This window comes from Fukomys damarensis, unplaced genomic scaffold, assembly GCF_012274545.1.
Source record: "Fukomys damarensis isolate Sample0158 unplaced genomic scaffold, DMR_v1.0_HiC HiC_scaffold_16, whole genome shotgun sequence".
Taxonomy (NCBI): Eukaryota; Metazoa; Chordata; class Mammalia; order Rodentia; family Bathyergidae; genus Fukomys; species Fukomys damarensis.
In genome coordinates, this window is record NW_022900928.1 from 101,554,568 (window position 1) to 101,579,276 (window position 24,709).

The 24,709-nt window shown below is 39.3% G+C and overlaps 1 protein-coding gene and 1 pseudogene across 5 annotated transcripts in view; one reads left to right on the forward strand and one right to left on the reverse strand.

Annotated features, from left to right (window-relative positions):
* Window positions 1-24,709, reverse strand: part of Cald1 (caldesmon 1) — a 197,436-nt gene that overhangs the window by 99,924 nt on the left and 72,803 nt on the right. For all 5 annotated transcript variants that reach the window (XM_010616153.3, XM_010616152.3, XM_010616155.3 and 2 more), the window contains exon 3: window positions 2,809-2,915. In XM_010616153.3, the coding sequence (XP_010614455.2) occupies window positions 2,809-2,879 (71 nt within the window). In that variant the 5' untranslated portion in view covers window positions 2,880-2,915. The remainder of the gene's footprint in view (window positions 1-2,808; window positions 2,916-24,709) is intronic.
* On the forward strand, window positions 17,466-22,443 carry LOC104856720 (annotated as a pseudogene).

Consider the following 24,709-nt stretch of genomic DNA (forward strand, 5'->3'; position numbering starts at 1 on the left):
GAAAAAAAGTGTTAGGATATATTCATGCAATTTTTTTAGGTTGTAAAGGACACCCCACTCAACTTTACCATGTAAATTCCTTTTAAGATTGACATTAAAGGAAAATAAATCCTTCTACACACACCCACGTGCAGACACACAAACAATCAAAAATAAGAAAAGATAAAATGAGAACCAAGACCTGTCATGTAAAGGTACAAGTATCCAGTAATGAACGAAATTGTACTGTATACCTTAAATGTACCAACAGACTCAATAAAAGAAAAAAAAAAAGAGAAGAATTAATCAAGTACTGTAGCTTTGTAGGCAATTCTTAGGCAAAGCCCTGGATCTGAAAAGCTTTGGCTTATCTAGTTTCATCGCAGTGTCACTCTAACCACAGAAAGTTAATTCTGTCACTTGTTTCACAACGATTTCCTAACTTTCGCTCATGTAGAAAACAAAGGAGCTGACAATATGAGTCTAATATGATGGCTAATATCCAAGTCCTCCTTCCTCTCAGTCCTAGCTTCACCGTTGGTAGGTCTGCCCCTCTGCTCTGATTTCCTGATCCTACTCAACTCTGGTTTCCTGCCGTGTCCTGAGATACATTAAAAGCAGAAACCATGTCTATTTATTTGTCAGCATTATTTCCCCCACCCCAAGCATAGACACTGGAACCTGGGTGGTGCTTAATAAATATTTCTTGGCAAAGATGTTTTGCAGATTGTTAGGGGAGCCTGAAGCCAAATAACATGGTAGTGGAGAGAATGAGAGGTTGTTTTGCTGGGCCTGCCTGGACACTGTCTATGAGCCTTTGATGTCCACTTCTCTCCCTGCTCGTCCCCATCTCTGATGTTTTGTCTCCTTTGACAGTGTCTCTTATGTTTTTAGGACCTCTTATTTATATACCTGCTTTCTTGGGAATATCACTATTTCAGCTTATATACCACCACCATATAAATTTGCCCAAATGTACTTTTCTAATAATAATTTATCTTCTTTTCTGAACAAAGATTGAAATTTTCTATCTCTCTCCACTAAGCGGAAACCTTCATTTGGATGTGGTTTCTACCTGAAATGAGACACTATTGCCATGACTACTCATGAAAGGAATCCTTCCCATCTTCTCCCTTTGGAATAATGCGGAGACTTTCTCTCCAGTTCCTCAGACTTCTCTTTCCTAAAAGGCTTTCTAATGCTCCCTCTATAATGACTTGCACATGTGATCTCATCAATTCCATAGTCAAAGTCTTGATTCAGGCTGAACGCTCAGTACTAACTCTACTAGTGCTTGTATCTCTGTGTTCCAGTCCACTGCAGATGACTTTCTCCAACATACTTTCATCACACATAACTTGCTTTTTAAACCTCTTCTATTCCTATTACAGAAACACCCAAGATGTGCAAGACCAACCCCCTTTTCCTTCAAGCACTAAACAGATGTCTTGCACCAGAATTTGTATTTCTGCTTCTGAGCTTTTGCTGAGCTCATTTCCCTTCTTAGCAGCCTGTCCTTTATGGTTCATCATTACCATCACTTTCCATGGCTTACCTTTCCAAAAAATCCCTTTCTGACTAGTTTCATTGAAGGACGATGGTTACTTCTTCTTCTCTTGGTGTTAATATTTACTTCCTGGTTTACTACTAGTTGTTCTCTTTTTAACCTGTTTAGCTAGCGATAATGGTAAATAATAACAATAACGATAATAACTGTCATTTATGGACACAATGTACCAGGTACTGGGCAAGGGCACTTAGGAAGTTCAATACTTTTTATGACAAGCACACAAGCTTGGTAGCTTCTATGCTATACAGATGGGCAGCTGTGGATTAGAGAGAGGTCACCTGCTCATGACCACATAGCTCGTAAGTGATATGGATAGGATTTGATTCTACGAGCACACATAATGTTTGTGGTGCTCTGTGTATATGCATAGACTCTGGCCAACCTAGTCCAAGGCAGGAATGTTATCTTTCTTTACAGTCTTTATACAAATAAGTAGGACATAAGGCCCCCAGGCTGTTGGTGGAAGCTTTCAGTTTACTACTGCAGAATGATGGAATGAAGGATCATCTTGCTGCCATCTTTTCATCTATACATTGGGATTACGAGGAGATAAACTGATTTGAATTCAAGGACATTTTTTACATAGTTTTCTCCTGTGGCTGTCTGATCTGCTTTCTCAAAAGAACATCTGATTTAAGCCACATTAAATGCCACTGTTCGTTTTGGGCTTAAATGTTAACATACACATTCGTGTTCTACACTTTATATGCCGATAGTCTATTTCTGCAGCCTGCTCTCAAAGTCACCACTCCAGAGGCCTCCCACAGCATGACAGTTTCCAGCTATACCACAGTCTCCACAGCGATTCCCGGACTTGGGTGCTTCTCTATAGAATAACATTTGTCACGAGTCTCCTCTGGGACTTCTTGTCTTTCCTTTTTTAGAGTAAAGACTCATTTCTTAAATGGTTACAGTATTCAATATTTGACATTTTCCTGTAATTTGAATATCATTAACTATTTAAACCTTTCTTTACACGTTGGCTATGCCATTAAAACTTCAACCATGAAAAGCACTGATTAAATGCAACCGTGTGACTCTTCTCCCAGCTCCTTTTTATTCCTACTCGTTTGTTTTCCTTTGTTTTTAAATGCAAAATGTAAAGTCTCAGTGTCAGGGGAACTTTCCATTACTTCTTTTATGCCCAGTTTGACGCGCACAGTGGCCCAGCTTGGCACACCAGTGTTCCTCAGTCTCTGAGGCCTGAGACCAACATTGTTAATAATGAAACACAAGGATCTGTAACTTGGATTTCCTACCTTTCTGCTTCCAGACGCATCTCCTCCCTCTTTTGTCTCCTGAGTTCTCTGCGACGTTCAAAATCATCCATGGTGAGGTTTCAAGGTTTAGGGAGACCAGATGATGTCTGGAATGAAATGGGAAGAGGGAGAGTCAATATCATATCTGAGCCATTATCCCTCAGACATTGATTTATTCCTTCATTTTCACTCCTTTCTTTCTCTATTCTTAAGAAAAATGCCTTTGAAGATGATAAGGTAGCTAGATATCAATTTCTAACTCCCAGACTAAGTTCAGTTCAGCATCATTCCTGAAATAATTAGGGACAAATCCATAAAATCCCAGGGTTACATTTAAAAAAAAAATAATAAAAGATCCCCAGAGACAAAGAGGTCTTAAAGACTTAAAATATTGGTAGAATGACTGAATAATTTGATTCTTTGTAACTTGCTGAACCCTTAGACAAAAGTTATGAAAAAGCATACAAAGAGAGAGAGGAAAAAAAGGCACAAGAGAAAAAAAGTAAAAGAGAGAAATACTGCAGCATCTAAATATCACTTATATTCCCTAAATGACTACTAGCATCCAGATTTTAATAAAGGCTACAGCAATAATTTGATGAATAAACATTGTGAAGCAGCATTTTTAACAGCACTTCAAGTGGTAATCGTGCTCAAAAATCTCAGCTCTCTCTACCCCTTCCTACCTCCTCTGTGATAGTTTTAATTTAGGAAAGATCTTCGCTTTCCAGCTCTTCAGAGAAGGAGCCCGCTTCTCCCGTGTTTCTGTGCCATGGAGTCAAGGATTCCAGAATTTCCCTGCAGCCCCCAAACCCAAAATGACTACCAGGAAAGGGGAAGCGGGCGCTTTTTGTCCTTGCTTTGTTTACAGAGCTGTCAGTGGTTAGTTAAACTCGGCCTGGAATCTGGCATTTAAGGCCTGCCTGCTTGAAGATTGTTTCCTGTGTGGAGCAGGAGGCCTCCACTTCCTCTGGAATCCTCGGCTCTGAGGCCTCAGATCACAAAAATATTTTCCACCTCTTTCTGTGCACATTGGATGAGTCCTGCGCCCTGCGTGAGAAGCCTTAAGCCGTCAACTGGGGGCATCTTTGAGGAACAGAGAGCAAAACTTCGATTTTGAAGGAAGGTCAGAAACCTTCCTAAATGAATTGACAAATTATTTTATTTTCAAGGATTTTCCCTTCCTCTTCAAAAAGCTCACAAAAACAAAAATAAAACATCAGCCAACAAAAACAAAGCTATATAATGTTTGAAATTTTTTCCTTTTTCTTATCCTCTAGGATATTATTTAAGTTATTCATAAATCTTTAGAAATTCAAATTTTGGTATTTGGGCTTTAAAAACTTTAATCTGTTGTTCTGTTTCACTTAGAGAAAGAGTAGTACTTCCTAACACTTTGCCTGTGATGAAAAAAACAACTGTTTAAAAAAAAAATTTAATTCACTATAACGAAATGTCTACAACTTTTAGTCTGATCTGTCTGTCATTATTAGAATGAAAACAAGTGATCTGAGGGTTTCTTAGGAAGCTGTGTGAGAGTCTTTTTCCCTGGGATGAGGTCCTGTTCCAACCTCAGGTCAGGTGTGTGAGTCACACTTGTGGGAAGCAGGACAGAAACTTTGGTACAGATGTTTTGCAGAGAGAGGAAGCTCTTTTCCTTTCATTAGCATAGTCTTCTGTTGCATTAAGTTATTAACCACAGCAACAGCACAGAGAGGTGTGAGAACGAGGTCTGTCTGTGAGCAAATGGTTTGACTTTTCTCAATTTATCCAAGCAGCTTGGAGAGCATCCTTGGAGCCTCTGGTTGCTGCTCCTGGCTGGTCACAGGTGAGAGTGCGTTCCGGCTGCTTGTCAGCCACAGTGCCCTGCACCTGCGCGGGAGATGCTAAGGAGCAAGGAAGAAATAGCTCAAGATGCACGTGGCTTGCAGGAACGCTGACGTCCCAGAGCACTCAGGGGAAGAGCCACGAGGAGGATCACGAGGTCACTTTGGCAACTGTCCTCACTGGCTCTCTCCCCACTCAAATTCTTTTCCTCCTACCCACTGTCTCCTGCTCATCGCCTTTTGTTACTTACTTGGGCAGTTTTTTTCTTTTTGAACCATAGAAAAACTACCTACCACGAGAATTCTGCTGAATGTGCACAAGGGCACTCTCAGGGACAGTGAAAAGGCATGAGTGAGAATGTGGTATTTCATACAACTCTACAGACTAGTGCTTTTCTGTATGAGTGTAGCTGAGAGAGAAGGGACAGAGAAAACACACCAGTGCATAGGGTGATACTATGTGATTGGTGTGTGTGTGTACTGTGCAAGGGAGAATAGGTGTGCATGTTTGTGAAACAGTTCTTGGTGGGTCTCCCTGAAGACTGGGGCCGCAGGTCTTCCTTCAGCCTCACACCCTTACTTCACAAGCCTTTCTGAACATCTCTGGAATTGTTTCTATGTAAGAGGAGCTCTGTCTGTGTAAAATTGTAAGTGACTCCCCTCCACTTCGGGAGTAATAGTTTCCATGTCCCCAGCCAGTAATTCCTCTCCCCACTCCACCCGCGTGAGTGCTGAATTCTTTCCTGCAACACCGGCTAGGAAGTAAACTCTTAGCCAATGAAAAGATGCAACGTCAAGGCGGAGGGATTCTGTAAACCGTGAATGGAGTGCTCCAGGGTCACAGTGCGGAGTGGCATGAGAGAGCAACACGGACTACGGCAGGTTTGTATGGCGGTATCTGAAAGATACATTCTTGAAAACGGGTATGAACATCTGAAGGAGTGTTAGTTGCTAAATTAGTGTGTGTTGGGGGGATTGCGATCATGCAATTGAAAGAACTGTGATGTGACTCCTTGTGTAAAGGGGACAAACCGCTTCACAAGACATTCCTACCATAACTAAGGGACGAAAGTTAGTGTCACTGATTTCATTCACTTAACACAGGGATCTTCTTTTTGGTAAAGACATTACAAAGCTTGTGGCCCAGATCGGTGGCAGGATGTGACAAGAGGTGCCAGCACCTAGGGCCTGGCACTGTCATCTCTTCCTTTCCCTTCCCTATGATTCACAAAGTTTTTTCATTTTCCTCTATAAGCCCCCACTGTAGATATTTCCCGTGGTTCCTTAATAAAGAGAACTAGTCTGTTTCTGCTTTTGTTTGGGTCAGGGCTGGTGGGAGCTGGGAGATCCTATGGTGTGTGTGTGTGTGTGCACATACATGCACATGTGTAAATGAAGTGCAAGAGAAATTCTAAGCAGGTTTCTTTCAAATGCAGCACTCAAGTATGGGGATAAGTCCTTTTGGTGAGAGTTAAATCCTATGTATTTCCAAATTAATCATAAAACAAAGAGTAAATGGGTGGGTGGGAGAGGAGGAGGGACCCTTGCGATTTTGGGGGCACTGCCAGGGTTGGCTTCAGAGTGCTTTGAGAATAAAACATCAAAGAAAGTAGCGAAGGCTCCAAGGGCAGCTAACCCTTGCGTACTACGTGGTAGCCATTTTAAATCCCTTGAAAATTTTTAATTGATAGACTATTTCTCAGAGCAGAAAAGAAACTATACAGGAAGTGCAGAGTTTCTATACACTCCCTTTCTCCTACCCTCACCCCCACTTTCTCCTTCATTTGGGTTGAACTGTAACCCTTCATGAAAAGATATACTGAATAGTGGCATAAAAATCCTGGGCTTGCTCAGTACTTGACGTCAAACTTGAAACCTGCAGGATGAAAACAACACTGAGATTCTACCTCACCCCACAAAGAATGGCTGCTATCAAGAAATCAACCAATAACAAATATTGGCGGGGTTGTGGGGAGAAAGGAACCCTTCTCCATTGTCGGTGCGAGTGCAGACTGGCGCAACCACTGTGGAAATCAATATGGAGATACCTCAAAGAGCTGGGACTGGAGGTTCTATTTGACCCAGCCATCCCTCTGCTGGGTATCTTTCCAAAAGAATTAAAAGAAACATACCACAGTGATATATGTGCACCAATGTTTATAGCAGCACAGTTTGTAATAGCTAAAACTTGGAAACAACCCATTTGCCCATCTGTTGGAAACTGGATAAAGATGTGGTTTTTCTATAAAATGGAATACTACTCAGCCATAAAAATGAGGAATTAGAGTCATACATAGGAAAATGGATACATATTGAGGATATACTCCTAAGTGAAATAAGTAAGTCACACATGTGTAAATACCGAATAGTCTCTCTGGTGTGAAAAATTATAACAGTACACAAGATCCTAATGAGATAATTGACAGTGTGAAATAGGAAGGAAAGGGCTAAAGGTGTAGGAAAGTGGGAAGGGTAGGGGAAAGGAAATAAGGGAAAAGAAAAAAAATATGAGAAAATGAAAAAAATAGAAATAAAGTGTTTGTAAATGGGGAGGAGATGAGGGGGTGAAGGGAGGGCAGGGACAAGGAGAAAAAATGAGAACCAAGACCTGTCATGTGAAGGTACAGGATTCCAGTAATGAATGTAACTGTATTGTATACCTAGATTGTACCAATAAACTCAATAAAAAAAAAACTTGAAACCTGCAGAACGGTGATACAGTACTTTAGCTAGTTTTAAGCCACCCACTTAGAGGTACTTTGTTACAGCAGCCCTGAGAAACTAATAGCCCTGTTATTAATATCCCATGGTAATGTGGAATATATGTTACAATTGACAGCTCTGGTTATGTTATTATGCACTGAAGTTCATTAGCGTTCACTCTGTGTTGTAGCCTTCTATAATTTTCATGTTATACATTCACCATTACAGACAGAACAGCTTCACTGTCCTTAAAATTCCCTGTGCTCCATCTATTTATCTTTTCCTCCCCCTTATGCCAAACCTAGGCATTGGGTTTTCTAGAAGGCTGTACACTTGGCACCATACATAGTGGTCTTTTCAGATTAACTTCTTTCCCTTAACAATGGCATTTAAGTTTCTTCCTTGTCTTTTTTTTATTGCTAGGTACTTCTGCTGGGTCAATTTAGCATATGTTTTGTTTTACCTACATAAACTGATAAAGCAGCTATTATAATCCCATCCTAGAGAATCCCAAAGTGTGTGTACTCTTAACCACTAGACTATTCTTGGACTTGTTCATTTGTTCCCTTTAGGAATTATTTTGCATTTCAGGGAGCAGTTAGGAGCACCCCAAAGTTCCTGGAGGAAATGTCAGTGATCTCTACTTCTTCTTGGATCATAAGACTTTAGCCAGAGTGATTTTAAAAATTACCCCTGCCTTCATTGTCAACCCCATATAAATCACAATTACCAAGTCACAAATGATCTCAAACTAGCCTTATAAATATTTATGGAGCCTCTGTTCTTTTACTGTTAGTACTTTCTGTAAAATGCAAAAAACAGGGTGGTCGTATATCTGACAGCATCTTGGTATACACTGCTTTGATATATTAAAAGTTGCTTGTCTTACATTACATCTTTCTTATCATACACTTTCCTCCTGCCACTTACTGTAATGATCAGCATAATTGTTCTTGGCTATTGCAAGGGATTCCGGTCTTTTAACACTAGCATGCCCATTATTAGGTAGGCCCTAACTAGTCATTGCTTTGCATTCACTATAAATTGCACAGTCCAACTATTTGAAGGAAACTTCACAAAAATATTTATGTAAACTATATTCAATAAACATTTACAGAGAGTTACTATGTGCCAGGCACAGAGGCACTGAGAAATAATAATGAACAAGACAATAAAGGCCTTTGCTCTTCTGTAGGTTGTGTTTCTTTAAACTCTGATCAGGCTGCTGTAGTTTGGATGTGGCTTGTTCCCCGCAGGCTCATGTTTTAGAAGCTTGGTTTTCTGTGTGTTGGTGTTAAGAAGCGGGTAGGATCCCTAAGGAATGGGAGCTGGCAGGAGGTGGTAAGGTCATTGAGGGTCCAGCTCTTAGAAGGGATGAAGGTATTTCACATGGGACCTGGCTTGTTCTCTGGTCAGGGTGTTATGAAAGAGCAAGGCTGACCCTTCTCAGCTCCCTGGTCTCCAGTCTTGCTACATGATCTCTTCATCCCACACGTGCTCCTGCTATTGGGATACTGCCTGCCAGGAAGTCTTCACTATAATGACCAGTAGAGGGCAGTGCTGTGATATTTGACCTCCAGCACTGTGAGTCCAACAAACTTTATAAATCTCCCAGCATCAGGTATTTTATTATAGCATAAGAAAGTGAACTAATACACAGGCCTGCGATACCTGTCTTCATCTTGAGTCACACCTGTCATCAACATTCTACTTTTGTTGTTACTGTTCAGAAATTTAAGGGAGAAAGTCAGGGAGCATGTTTTGTCTTTTGTACTAATTTCAGCTGAGCCATTAATACTCGGTGGTGCTTTTCTTCATCCTATCGGTATTGGGTAATTTCTGAGTGAAATATACCCCCTCATCTTTCAGAAGATTCCCTCATCTGTAATCTTTAAGTTGTCTTCACTTGCTGTAACCCTTTAATTGCCCCCCCTCCTTCCGCAAGCCTTCAGCAAGCACGGACCTGGACTCAGACTTAGGAGACTGGTCCAGAGCTCTTTGAGATTTTCTTCTCTGTAAATGAGACAAGTGGACCAGATGAGATCCAAAGTTTCATCCTAGTCCATATAATACAAAAGTGATGGCATATCATATTTCTTCTCTTCCAGGTATAAGTGATTTGAATATCTAAGTGTGCTCTCTTTTAATTGTATGATTTAAAAAAGTATTGAGATTTCTTTCACGCATCTAATAGCAGGCATCCTAGATCAAAAATATTTTAAACCTCTCAAATGCATCATACAACTTTCTACCTCTGCATTTTTATTTATTCTATTCCATCCATCTGGCATGAGTTTCCCTCCCCTCTTCACCCTCTGTATTGTATTCATTCATTCATTTCTGGATCAAATTTCATGTCCTTCCTGATGCTTTGCCTAAAGCCTCTCACTTGGAAGTGAAATCTTCCGTTTTGAACATCTATAATTTATTTTTATAATTAATGATCCCTGCCTGGCAACAGACCATTAATTATTTTCTTTGAATAGCACTTAAATACCTTTATTGGTATTTTACTTCCTATAGGCTTTTGTCCTGAAGGCCACATATGCACAGATAGTCTTTTAGAAAGAAACACTTATGATTGGGATATAATAAGCACTCAGGAACTGTACCTGATTTGAGCCACTGGATATTTACATTAGAATTTTTTAAACCTTTATTAACCTGGGAAATATAACTTGACCTGATTTGTCTCTCTGTACTTTATTGACTGCTCAGTGCTTACAAATTGATCAAAGACCTTGGGACTAGGCTACATACGAATCTCAGAAGTTATACAAGCCTACATTTATAGGAGTTAACACAGTAAACTTGGCAGTGTTTTCTTTTTGATTGTATAAAATGAAATTAGTCCTAGAAGAATCAATTTATCAGCCAGCTTTGCTTTTTTCTAAACTGAATGTTTCATTTGGGATTAGAAAACCAAATAAACCAATGGGTTATAATGTACAGTTTGAACTTAACTTTCGCTCAAGCTTCACCATCTTGTTCCAAAAAATCTGTGCTGCTTAACAAAATACAAGCAATCACAAGGCACATTTGTCAAGATAGCAATAGCAATAAGAACTAATAAGATCAACCGAAGAAATTTTGCCTTCTCCAGTTGCTCCTTGTCTTTAACCAGCAGAATCCAAAACACGAATCCCTACTAAGAGTAGGTTAATAGGATGTGATCTGTTTTTTTCTCCATCCTCCCTGCTCAGTCCTTTAAACTTACTTTTTCTCTATTTGTGAAACAGGAGACTTGACAAATGAACATTCTTTTACTGCCAGTGTCTGCACACTTCCCCCTCTGCCTTGCCAATCTGGGAAATTTAGACTTGTGAGATGATGAGCGTTACTTCTACTGACTTCAGCACTCAGGAAGACAACATGTTTAGGGATTAAAATGTTAGCCATGAATAATATCACCTGAATTTGGAGTATTTTATATTTTCAAAACTCTGTGATTATCATTTGGTCCTCCCAAAGAAAAAGAGGAGATTCATCTCCTTTTCAGTATATGATACCAAGACATGTAGAACTTTGGCATTAGCTCCCGAACCACAGCAAATCAGTGGGAAACCAGGACTAATATTTGGACTAATCTCTATCCAACTATCAAGTCTGATGTTGGACTTGAAAGTTGCTTGGAGGAATGAGAAGAAATGAAAATTGGAAGTATAATTCCTTCTGTTTCCTGCTTAAGGGATGAGTAAATTTTCCTGCAAAATTAATGAGACTTTGTTGAGGAACAAATTTATACAAATTAGAATAGATTAACACAAAATCAAAGATGTGAACGCTAAGGCAAAGATGTAAATTCTGCACCAATGGTGTGCATCTGAGGAAAAGTGCATGCATAGCTTTGTTAACAGAGAAAAAGTATAAATGTGCTTTCTAAATGTATGTCTGAGTAACAGAGATATACACAGAATTACCACACAGTAATTTAGGTGTGCAGAAAGGGGCAGTTCCAGCAGAACTGTTCAGTAATGGGTATGACTACTGCAAAACTGAACCAGTCAGATTTATTATTTATCTATAAATTTATGATTAAATCATGTGACTATTATGTCCAAAAGACATAATGAATAATGTCCCTTGGTTTGGCTTTAAAGTTTTTCATTTTTAGATTATAATAAACTCCTAGAAGATAGTCTCTAACTTGTTTTATAATTCCAGAACACAGCAAATGTATTTGATTATCATGACAAATAGAAGTTGAATAATTCAGCAGAAACTATTTCAGGGGTGAAATGCTATATTTTAAAGTGACAATAAAAATATATTTTTAAAGATTTTTAAGGTTGTGCCATCCGACTTGGTAGCCACCAGCCACATGAGGGAATTTAAATGAAAATAAATTCCAATTCAATAAAATTAAAAATTCAGCTTTGCTGGTACTTTATCGCAAGTGGTCATCGGCCACGTGTGTTCAGGGGCTGCTGTCAAAGTACAGAAAATATTTCCATCATTTCAGGAAGTTCTGTGGGAAAGCCCTGCCAGAAGGTCTTCTGCTTCTCCATCTGAAATGATCGTGCTTTGTGAAATAATGCAGCACACTTCAGGGACATGCATGGGAGTAATATGTCTGAGTCTCTGTCTTTAAAGATCTGTGATCTCCTGAAGAAGGTGCAGGAATGTATGTGGTGTAGCATCCCACATGTCCAAGTGTGGACGTGCTCCTTGGATCCTCTCATTAGCACCCTGCTGTTCTCCCCTAAAGGAGTTTTTCCACTAGGCAATACCATTGTGACTAGACACCTGATTCTGCGAAGGTGAGACACACAGTAAATGCAAAAGATGCCTGAAGAAAGATCACACTTAAACATGAGTAACAAGACCCATGAGTAATTTCTTTGGCTATGAAGATCAGAGATCATAGGTTTTATCAGTTATAAACATGGTACTGAGATCACCATACTTTTCACAAGAATAATTTTCCTTGCTGGTCTTGCTCATCTGTAAAAATATCAGAGATTCATATGCCTGCTTTTTGGTATTGGTTTCTTCCACCAATATCGCTAATGTGATGACTAAAAATCAGATCCAGACTCTTAGCCACCTATCTTGAAACTCTAAGGTGAGAGAATATAGACTGCAGGAAGCAAATTTGTTTGTGCCTCTAGAAACAATCACAAGGTGTATCCTAGAGGCCTAATGTTCATAGCAATACTTCTGTATATGGATAATATGCTATTGTTAATCAGGTACTAATTACTTCCTGCTGAACTACTCAACTTCTATTCATCATCATCGTTAAATACATTTGCTGTGTTCTGGAATTATAAAACAAGTTAGAGACTATTTTCTAGGAGTTTATTATAATCTAAAATGAAATGCTTTAAAGCCAAACCAAGGGACATTATTCATTATGTCTTTTGGACATAATAGTCACATGATTTAATCATAAATTTATAGATAAATAATAAATTGAAAAGTTCCTATACAATTTGCTTCTTTTCTCATGAGTCTTTTAGATGATAGTTTTACCCCTTCATCAGCTTGGAGAGATCTAGACTTTTCTTCATAGAAGAAATGGCTTGCAGTGGGGGCTTGCTTAAGACTAGGAGAAGACCCTAGGCTGTTTCAATCACTGACTTGCATTAGTGCTGATGCTCGCATTATATTTCTATAGGTGCACTTAGTCTATAGCTTGTATTTGCATTACTAAGGATATATTTGTCTTCTCTAAAAGATTGTAACTTTGAAGTGACTACTCACTTTTTTTTATCCCTCAAAACTTAACCAGCTATTTTTCCTACACTTGGCATTAAGTCCACACTTTTAAAGTTAGAATGGATTCCAGGGCATTGCTTATGCATTGGAATTAATTGGTAAACAGACAAGCTTGGCTACAACATTATCAAAAAGATAATAGAGCTTTAGCAACCCTGGGTGTGATGGTGGTTGTAAAATGGAACTGTATTTTCTATTTTGATTTGTAGTTGTGTTTATTTTCTCCCAGAGAGAAAGAACTTTGTTGTAGACATTTTGGTTCCCGGAAGAGGGGTATTAGGCATTTATGATGGAGCAGATGGGTTTTTCTGGGGTGATTAAAAAAAAAAAGGAGAAAGACATGATGAGTAAGAAAAGATGAGAATCAGGGTTGAGCTGAAATATTTCAGATTTCCATGGCCTTTGCAGATTCCCTGCCACTCCTCCATCATAATTTGAAAACACTGACATTCAGAGCTGATTTAAATTCTTCCATCATCCAAAGAAAAAAAGTGTTGCCTGATTTCGTTCTTTGACCATGCTCAGTAATTAGAAACATAAGGCACAGTTCTGAAGGTTTGCTTGGGAGCCCACCCTTCCCAGGCCTGGTGCTGGTACCACTGACCACAGAATTGTTCTCTTTTTTCACCATCTGTCTTAGGAGACCCAGCTCAGGTCACAGGAGAGTGTGCATCTGCCATGGGCATTCCTGGAAGAAATGGAGACCTCTGGTGCCACTTACACTTCAAAATCCATGGAAGAAACTCACTGTGCCTGCCCATTTCCTCCCTGGAGTTCTATAGATCTGCACTGCATTGGAAGGCAGTAGCTCAAGGATGTGAGATCTGGATTCAAACCAAGAGTCAAAAGCAGGGCCTTTGTCACAATCGGCTTGCAGTGACAGCTTGTGTGCTCTCTGACAAGAAAGCTGCTCTAACAGCTGAATCTAGGTCTCTTCACATTCTTGCTGGAAAACCTGTTTTTAAAAAAATGTAGGATAAGGACACAACCAAAGAAGCCACAGCAGTAGCTTTTTGCTTCTGATAAAACCCACACAGAAAATGGAAAAATACTTATAATTAAAGACTTTGACTTGACAGTTTGTCAAATTAAAATATGTGGCAGCCACCTGCTGAGGATCTTGAAAAAAAAAAAAAAAGATGCCCCCTTGTGCTCTATACATGACCTAAAATCTTCTTGGAGTGCATTTGCATTTTCCCAGTCTTCCAGTCAAACAAAAGCTGTCCACACGAAGTATAAAGATGACTAAGCAACTCTGAATTCAGTAATCAAAGAGGGTCCTGGCAATTTCAGAATAATTAAGTTTCTCTAGCCTAATATAAACATTTCCAAGAACTACATGTGGCCTACCAAAGTATATATTACAAGTAGTCAACCCTGTGGCCAGCTGGCAGACAGATCAACCTATTCAAGTAGAGTTGTTCGGAATTTGGAATATTATTTGGCTTTTCCCCCAATATTTTTTCTGCATCCAACCTTGTTTCTTTGGGAATGTTTTCAAATATACAAAGCAAAAAACTATTGTGGAATTATACCTCCTGTGAACCAATAAGCATTTCTCTTGGGATCCTTTGGAACTTGAAAATCATTGCTGTCTACATAGGCAGACAAAGCCAAATAGAGCAAATGAATCCTCACTGTTACCACTCAAATTGAAGAGTTCAGTTTTTGTGTGGCCACCAGAAGAGTGTGTAATGACCATCAGACAAGTGAATGTGGACATCAAGCCATATGCCCAACACACACCAAAACATCTTAGTGACACCTTTTTCCAGGTAGACTGATGGGCCAGAATTTCTTTGGAGTGCGGCTAAAGTTATAGATCCACTTCCACTGGACTAAGTTAACTAGTTGAGAGATTTAAAAAAAATGAAAATTTTAATGAAACACACATTGCAAAGTATTTATGAAGTAGCCACCTTTTGCAGTGTGGCATATAAGTTGTGAATTCAGGTACTGTGCCCTCGCAGTGATTATAGTCTGATGGTGAAGACAGGCAATAAGCAAATAAAATACAAACTGGGATAAAGGTTCACAAAGAAAGATACCGCAATGAGAGAGAATTATAGGAATGATCAGATGGTTTCTTTTGGATTTGAATAAGATATAGATGCTAGTGGATTGTTCAAACAGGAATGATATTAATGCACATACACACCTGTACTCATCAAGGGAACAGAAATTTGTAACATGAGAGTTTGTGTTCATTTAGCAATATAAATTTGTGTCAAACATGTGCCAGATACTCCTCTGGGAACAGATAAATAAAATTTCTTTCTACTTCCTTTGAAAAAAGTGGGTAGGGGGAAGTAATGAGTCAAAGTTGAAGGATAGCAAACTATTGTTGTCTCCTTATCCACTTGAAAGCCTGTATGAGTAATATAAAAATAATAATCAATGCAGACATGGGGAATCCAGTGAAGACACTGTATTAATTATGGTAAGAAGCAAGAAAGAGGGCATCATTCTTGATCCAAGCAGCGACTTGCTGACAATAAAAACGTGTTTCTCACCCATCACCAGGCAGAAATTTGCTCATTTAAAAGAAGCTGTTCCACTGTGGTTTTACTTTGGTGCATGAGTCCAAGAAATAGACAGTTTGTAATACACATATCCTAGTGGCCAAACATCTCGCAAGCAGCTTTTCCACTTTGAATACCACAAACAGATCTTTTATTTGTTGACACAGCCTTTGGATTCTCATGAAAACAAGATGTTCTCTTGCTGCTTTTTAAGTTAAACAGATTTAAGTCAGGGTCCGAATTTGAAAACCAGATGTTATATAGCAAAAAAACTGAACTGACCCCAGCAATGAGAGGTGATTTCACCTTAACTTGGATATTCTTTGTCAGCAGAGGAGTAGTCAAAAGGGCTTTAAATGGGAAGCAGGTGCAACACAAGGTCTACTACTGTCTCCATTCAGGGACTTTCTTGCAGGTCTGGGAAGCTGTTTGGGTAATAGACATCACTAGTCAGGGCTGGAAACTGGAAGGTTTGGTGCCTTGGTTTTAGGGCTATTGAGAAAGGATAATCTTCTTCCCACACGCCACCATTTGGCTTCTCTGTAGACCCTAGAGCTTCCATGAAATGGGTCCTCTGTCCAACACACTATTCTTCACCTCACCCCACCCCACCCTACCCTATAAACACAACTCCTAGCCAGGCCAAACTCCTGAGCCTTGCAATGATTTTGCCCTCACTTCTGCCTCTGGGACTTTGCACCTCCTTCATCTCACCTGTAATCTGAAGTGACCTCTACTCCCATTACAAGTCCCACACATTTTTTTTTCCTGACTTTGGCTCAGGTCTTATCTTTATCCCGGACCATCCTATCTTTCCACTTCTATAGCATTGTTGGCAGTGTTCTTCTTGGTGAGCAATACTATATGTTTTGTTATTCAAATTTTTAACTCCCCTTTCTTTTGACAAGGTTTGAAGCTTCTCAGTGTTTCAGCTTAGATAACTGATGTCACTTCACACCACTGGGGATTTGGGTGCACATGTATAATGCAGGAAAGTATTTTCTGACTTTAACTTATTGAAAAGCTGAAGAATTATCATGGGTTCTCTTCGACTCATGTTCCTAATTTTCCCATCTGGCCTCCTCACAGAAATGTACTTACTGGCCCTCTGAGGTCAGCTGAGGCCAAGGGACTGGTTCTGGCCAGTGAGTGGAGAACCGACATGTCTCATTTCTTCAGAGAGACTTTCAGAGAGCTCTTCTCTCTGCCAGAGTTGGCAACATTTCCAGATGGTAGCTTCAGCACGTGCCACTGGGATGGATGACAGTGACACAGACAGAGACTCCTGACCAGGGTCAGTGAGAGACAGAGAGAGACAAACATGCTGTTCTGAAGTACTTCCTCATGGGCCCCATCTCCCAGGCCCCAGAATGGGGTACCAACTACAGACATGTTGGTGTGCCATGTGCTCATTCATTTAGTACACACAGGACAAACTCAACTGCTTTGAGGGTTAGAGAGGTAAATATTTTGGGAGTGAGCCTTCGGCAAAATGGAGCATGCATGCATACTTAGGAACATTCAAATTTAAAGTTTTAAAAATTCATGCCGTGCAAGGAAAGCACATTGTAGGGCAGCAATGACCGACAGTCTTTCATCTGTGTCTGACTATATACCAGCATGGGTACTGTGAGGAGTTGCCATAGTAGTTTATAATCTAGATGGAGAAGTTTCCTTAGCCAATAGTTATGCAACACTACGAGAAGCTCTGAAATGTCATAAATATCAATTTAAATCCATATAACAATCTTTATTGTTCCCATTTTATAGAAAAAGATAAAGGCCCAGAGCAGTTAAGTTGATTGGTCAGATTCACATAGCTAATTATCCGCAATTCTCTGAAAATAAGACCTAGTTAAAAAATAATCGGCCTTGACAACTAGAGATGAAAAATGCCAACTTATCAGCCTATCCTTGCCTTACCTGCCTTACAGAGCTGCCTCTGAGCAAGAGAATAGTGATGGCAGGAAAGACAAGTAAGCTCCCAGAACGTGTGCTTTTAATCACTACTCTGCTGTAACTCACAAGACCTGTAAATGGACGACACAAGGTAGACGGTCCACAGGGACCTTGATGATGAAACGACTGTATAAAATGATTGTAGTCTTACCGGGAGGTATTTCCTCTCAGGTGGGTTTGGCTGACTCAGAGTTAGGGTTCATTCATACTTGATGCTTGCTAATGAAGTAAAAATGGATCTCCTGTTTATGCTCATTTGTGCTTTGGCAGACTGATTTATTGTTTCACTTATGCGGTGGCTTACTTTAGAAAATAAATGGAGGTCATCTTCTAATCTTAAAAAATAAATTACCACAATTCTCACTTTGACCTTCGCTTTGCTGTGTCCACAGAATGAGCTTATGGAATGAAACTAAATCGTCTAAGGGTATCTGTGTTAGGTTCAGGGAAAACCCAGATTTTGAGGGATCCTGAGCTCATGTGGGAGGCCTCTTTAAGAATCAGAATGTGATATTAAATGTAAACACTGAGGCCTGGGCTGTGGGGTCCTATCCCAGTGAGAGGCTGTGTGGCAGAAGCTCTGTTGGCTTCCTGGGAGCTTAGCTTCCAGCCTCTCATCTTTTATTCTCACTAGCATCCATAACAATGTCACAGCAGCCTTCCTTCGCTTTTCATTTCAACTTCTTAGAAACTGTAGTTACATTCTTCCCTCAAAAAAATGCTATGTAAGAACCAGAAATTAGGGAAAAAATAATGTGGGGGGAAATAAGACTTCACTCTTTCAAGCAATTTTCAGGAAAGTAGAATAGCTGATATGGCCAGTGCATTGCAGCGTTTTGCCTATGAATCACACAGTTAAGTATGATGGGTGGACAAGAGGGCAGAGAAATGTAAAATAGCAGGACCCTTTTCAAGATGAGGCCAGTGAAAAATACGAAGAGTCAGACACACCAATTTATGTCAATGGACACATTATTGGATTCACCCAATTTTCCACCACATGAAATTAAAAAGTTTATTTTGTAGGAAAGCGTACTAGAATGGCTAAGGTAGTCCACTCCTGGGATGGAGGAAATAGCACCTGGGCTGGAGAATGTCCAGTTCAATCTATGTCTGTCGAATGACTGAATCAATAAGTGACTAAATATGTCTATGTGAACAGGTGCTGCTTATGGTGGTCACAGCCCCCCTCATCAACCCCAACTTACAACTGTATCCTTTTTGTCCCCCAGTCCTGTAGTTGAACTCACAGTCTTCGCACTGAGCCACATCCCTATCCTCCTCTTTTTAATTTTTTCCCAAAAACTTTCGAGACAAGATTTCACTATATTGCTCAGGCTGGGCTCAAACTTGTGATCCTCTTACCTCAGCTACAACTGCATCTTTAATCTATAAACCACTAGCCAGCAACTTGATCAAGGCAATTAGGTAGGTCCCCAGAGTCTTTTATTATAAAAAATGTCTTTATGCTGATGCTTCTTGACTTACACTGGGGTTACACCCTGATAAAATCATTGTAGATCGATACTGCATTACTGTGCTTTATCTGTCGAACACCCATACTGTCGTGCATCAGTTGTTTGATCTTGTGAAGGTAGGGATGGTGGGAGTTCTGCTACCAGGTATTGCCAGAGAATATTGGACTATACATGTTGCTAGCCTGGGAAAAGATCCAGTGCAAAATTCAAAGTATAGTTTACATTGAGTGTATATGGCTTTTTCCAACAGTGTGAAGTTTAAAAATCCTGGATGGAACCATCATAACTTAAGAGAACATCCTCTTTTATAAATGTAAAGGTGTGATAAAATCAGATCCAAAAGCATGGATATAACATACAAATGGAAAGCATTCTTCAAAGAACTTAGAGAAAATTCTCAGAAGAGCTCTTTAAGGGCAACATGTGTTTACATTCACCTCCATGCTGCATTTTCTGGGTTTGATAAACAGACTTTTCCCTAAAGGCAGGATACCCTACTGCATGATATATCATTTTTAGTTATTAAATAACAGAACTCAATATTAATGTTGGCCTTCGTCATCCCTCTTTAAGAGAGTATTTTCAGCCAAAGATATTAAACCACTCTTTTCCCCTGTCAGTGAAACAGCCAGCATCCTGAAATCACAGCTCATTTGTACCACATTGGTGTGAATATTCAGACTGCATTTGTCTCCAGCTCTTAAAGGCTGGAGTTAGAGTGAATGATGGACAATTCTTTCTGAATTAGCAAAAGGAAGGGGTGGAAAAACCCATGTAATAATGTTAGCCTAAAAGTTCTGTTTCAGGGAATGTAGCTCTGCCTTTTCCTCCAGGAAAAGTTGATAAAAAAAATTGAGATTAATTTGGCATTGTCAGACCTTGGATAAAAAGAATAGTAGGAAGGAAAATGTCTCAGATTTTCATCTAAGATTGAGTGTTTGTTCTACTTGACTCTGACTGGAGCATTGTTGTACCAAGTAACACAAGAGGTTCACAACTTAATTTTAGTGAACATCTCAAAGCGAACTTTGGAAGAAGCTGAGTCTGTGTCCTTTCACTGTACAAAATGTATCGTAATTGGAACTTCAGGTAAGACCATTTTTTTCTTTTTGTCCATGTTTGCAGGGCATAATGATCACACACCTCACAGGGAGTTGATACAGGTACATAACACATCTCAGTTCTGTTTTATCCCCTTCCTTTTCCTTTCTCCATCTCTTGGTGTGCTCCCCATTTGCAAAAGACCTATCTCCCTATTATCTATCTTTTATTTTGCTTTCTATATTCTGGGTTTCTCATATGGAGAAACTATGCCATATTTAATCTTGTGTGTCTGATTTATTTTGCTTAACATTATGGTCTCAGAATACATCCATTTTCCTACAGATGACTCATTTATCCTTCTTTATGGCAGAGTAGCACTCCATTATATATAAATACTACATTTTCTTTATCCATTTGTCTGTTGATGGACATATAGGCTGCTTTCAAAATTGAACTCTTCTGAATTGTGCTGTTATAAACATGGGTATGCATATATCACTGTAATATGATGTCTAACTCTTTTGGGAAGGGATTCAGGTAAGACTTTTGACAGATCAGGTTCACAGCTAAATTGTTCCTTTCTTTTCACTGTATATTCATTTGTATTTATGGAAACAAAGAGCTGGAAAGGAGTTCTAGATAAGCGCTCCTGACACTGCAGTCTGTCTTTCTCCCCATCGTCTGTACCCCCACCTTGGCTTGTCTTCTCCAGGTGTGGTCTCTGTCTGTAGCCATGCTGGGCAGGGAGGTGAACTTCCATAGAGTTCCTTGTAAGGCCCAGCTGCAACTTCCTGGTTGGGGAAATGCCACCATTGAGGCAAGCTTACCAGTCTGCATGTGGAGTTGTGAAGTTCTGTGAGCCTCTTTATCATAAAGGTTTCCGGAATGCTGAGAACATCCTGCAAACCTGTGCTACCTCTTTTTCCCCAGTCTCCAACCAAACTTGGGCTGTGTCCAGGCTTGTCATGTCCTTTCCTTGTTGTATCTCATGACAATAATTGGGAGCTTCTTCTTTGAGGGGAGACTCCTGGATCAAAGAATGGGTTCCAGGCCTCTCCTGATAGTGCCATAACCACTATCAGAAATCCATAGGAAAGCACCTTAATTTAAGAACGACTTCTTTGGAAGGAGACTGGTGGGAAGTGAGGTCAATTGCAACAGGGAAAAACAGCTATATCCCTAGCAATTGCACGGTGTCTGCAGATTCCATTCAGGTAGAAGAATAGTATTTTGGCAAAATGGGCAAAAAATGTGAATGATAACTTCTGAATCCTGGGAATCAATAAGGTATATTCTTAGTAAGAGAAAGTGAAACTACTAAAGGTGCTTACTCCCTGTCTATTTGTGATTGGGATGAGGTAAGGGGGGACAATGTGAAATACTACAAAATTAGGAAACTTGGCAATGGTGGATACTATGTCACAACCAGAGCACAATTCGAAATGCTGCAGAAACTGGTGAAACACTACCCAGAACATGTTGATGGTTTATACAACAAATTAACAACTGTGTGTCCTACTGTGAAACCCCAGATTCAAGGTCTAGCAAAAGATACTTGGGAAATCCATTGGGAGTCTTTGCGACTAGAGGTTAAACTAGGACAAGGATGCTTTGGTGAAGTACTGGATGGGAACATGGACTGGAACCACAAAAGTAGCAATCAAAACACTAAAACCAGGAACAATGGTGCCAGAAGCTTTTCTTCAAGAAGCTCAGATAATGAAAAAACTAAGATGTGATAAACTCATTCTACTCTATGCTGTTGTTTCTGAAGAGCCAATTTACGTTGACACTGAATTTACATCCAAAGGGAGCTTACTAGATTTCCTTGAGGAAGGAGACAGAAGATATTAGATGCTTCCCCAGCTGGTTGATATGGCTGCTCAGAGTGCCGATGGTATGGCATGTACTGAAAGAATGAACTACGTCGACAGAGATCTTTGGGCTGCTAATATTCTTGTAGGAGAAAACCTTGTGTGCAACATAGCAGATTTTGGTTTAGCAAGATTAATTGAAGACAATGAATGCACTGCAAGACAAGGTGCACAATTTCCAATCCAGTGGACAGCTGCTGAGGCTGCACTTTATGGTCCATTTACAATGAAGTCTGACGTATGGTCATTTGGGATTCTGCAGACAGAACTTGTAACAAAAGGGAGAGTGCCATAGCCAGGTATGGTAAACTGTGAGGTGCTGGAGCAGGCGGAGCGGGGACACAGAATGCCCTGCCCTCAGGGCTGCCCAGAATCACTCCATGAATTGATGAACCTTTGCTGGAAGAAGGACCCTGATGAAAGACCAACATTTGAATATATTCAGTCCTTCTTGGAAGACTACTTCACTGCTACAGAGTCACAATACCAGCCAGAAGAATGCTTATAATCCAAATAGCCCATTTTATAGGCACAGATCTGCCAAAATGTAAAGGACGTGTAAAGTTCCTCATGTACAGGAGTCAAAAGAAGAAGGCCTTCTTCACTCTGCATGTTTTTAATGGTAAACTGGAATTCCAGGTATGTTTGCACAAAACTACTTTTTTTTTTTCTTCCTCCAGTGTTAAACTTTAAAGTACCAATGATGAATTTTTCAACTTATTTCAAAGAAAGTAGAGCTAAGATATTGATGACAGTGTGAGTGACAGGATGGCAGGGAAGAGCAGCAAGGCTACTCTTTTAAATCATTTCTTTTCTTTCTTCCCCTAACTCAGAATTATTTTCTGTAGTGCATATCATTTCTCATAATTTTAAGAGAAGTATTTGTTATTATAGATAAAACTTGGGAGGTAAAAAGTAAAATCTTAAGGAAAATCATAAAAGTAAATCATAAGTAAATCTAAAGAAACTCATAGGACCAAATAATTCCATTCTAGTTTTTTAAAAAAATGTTGCATTTATTATTATCAAAAGTTTTTTGTATGTTAAACAGTAAATCTGCAGTCTTAATATATACCCTCCTTTTGTGCAGAAATGGGCTAGGCTTTTCAAAAGCAAAAATAGAAGGATTTTAAATGTGTTAGACCACAGTTTAGCAGTTTAGCAGTGGCGTTTGAAACTATAACTCATTATGTTTATATTCAGATTCTTGGAACTGGAACGGAGAAAAAGAAATTTTTCACTTAAGTAATTTTTCTGAGTAGTTCAGTTTAGAATAACGAAGGCAACCTGGAAAGCAAGTTGATCTTTTATGAGGTTGCATTGATTTTTTTAAAGGCAATACATAATTTAAATTTATACCATCCAATCCAAGGGGAAATCTTTTAATCTTTAGATGGCATGAAAAGTAGGACCCAACACTGAAGCAGTCCATTCCTTAGAAACAGACTTGGTACTGTGAGATGTTGCTGTTGTGTTCTCATGGCGATGAGGGCCACAAATAGAAAAATCACTAGATCAGGGACTTGAACACAATTTGCTCATTTTGAAAATAAGACTGAGAGGGGGAAAATGTGTTTAAAAGAAATATGAGAAAATAAAATGTGAAAGTTTTACAGGTAGAGGGAAGGAATAGGATGTTTAATGTTGATGTCATGGAGGGACAAAGTGGCTTTGCTGGCACTCAAAGCTCTTCACTTCATTTTTTCTGAGACTTTAAGAGTTACAAGGTATGTCTGTAAAATTAATTTTCCTTAACATACACACTAAATGAGTGCTACATCCTCAAAATAATGAAGTGAAGGCTTCACACTAGTTCTAGTGACAAAGCTTTTATGCAAAATATTTTTAGAACTCCTATTTCAAACCATGTTTGGATCTTCGTTCTTTTTAAAAATATACTCAATGAGGGGGTGAAGGGAGGGCAGGGGTAAGGGGAAAAAATGAGAATCAAGACTTGTCATGTAGAGGAGAGGTACAAGATCCCAACAATGAATATAACTGTACCGTATCCCTAAAATGTACCAATAAACTCAATTAAAGCTGAAAAAATAATATACTCAATGGTTGTTTTTTCTTTTAGGAATATAGTTGATTTAGGGAGGAAAACTTATTGGGGATAATAATAGTGGTTCAAACAGGGCCAGTTTTTGACTACCTGAAGTGTGAAATGCAACATGCAAAATAAGACTGATTTTTCCAACTAACTCAATATTACAAGATGTGAATTTGAATAGCAGCATTACTGGTTTATGAGTCTAGCAGAGAAAAGCTGAATTTGATAAATAAAAGTCTAGAATTTGTGTTTTTAAAAAAAGTTTTATAGTTACACTTTAAACCTATATAAGGTTCCTGTATTTTCAGCATATAATTTTAAACTACAATCACCATCTGATTTAATCATGAAGTTAGAAATTCCGAACCATTCTATAGATGTTCAAATTCAAGCTATTTTGAAATGTGCAAGTTGGCAACAGTACTGGTACCAAAGAGTGTGAGCCAGGTGTGATGGCTCACACCTGTAATCCCAGCACTTGGGAGGCTGAGGCAGGAGGATAACTGTGAGTTCGAGACCAGCCTGGGCTACGCAGTGAGTTCCAGGTCAGTCTCAAGTACATAGAGATACCCTGTCTCAAAAAAAAAAAAAAAAAAAAAAAAAAAAAAAAAAAAAAAAGAGTGTGGTTGTGTCCTCTGTTTACATAACCTGTGTAGTACTGAATCCCTGACCAAGAGGGGCTTCCTGAGAAGAGTACCATCGTTTTTTTCCCCTTAACATA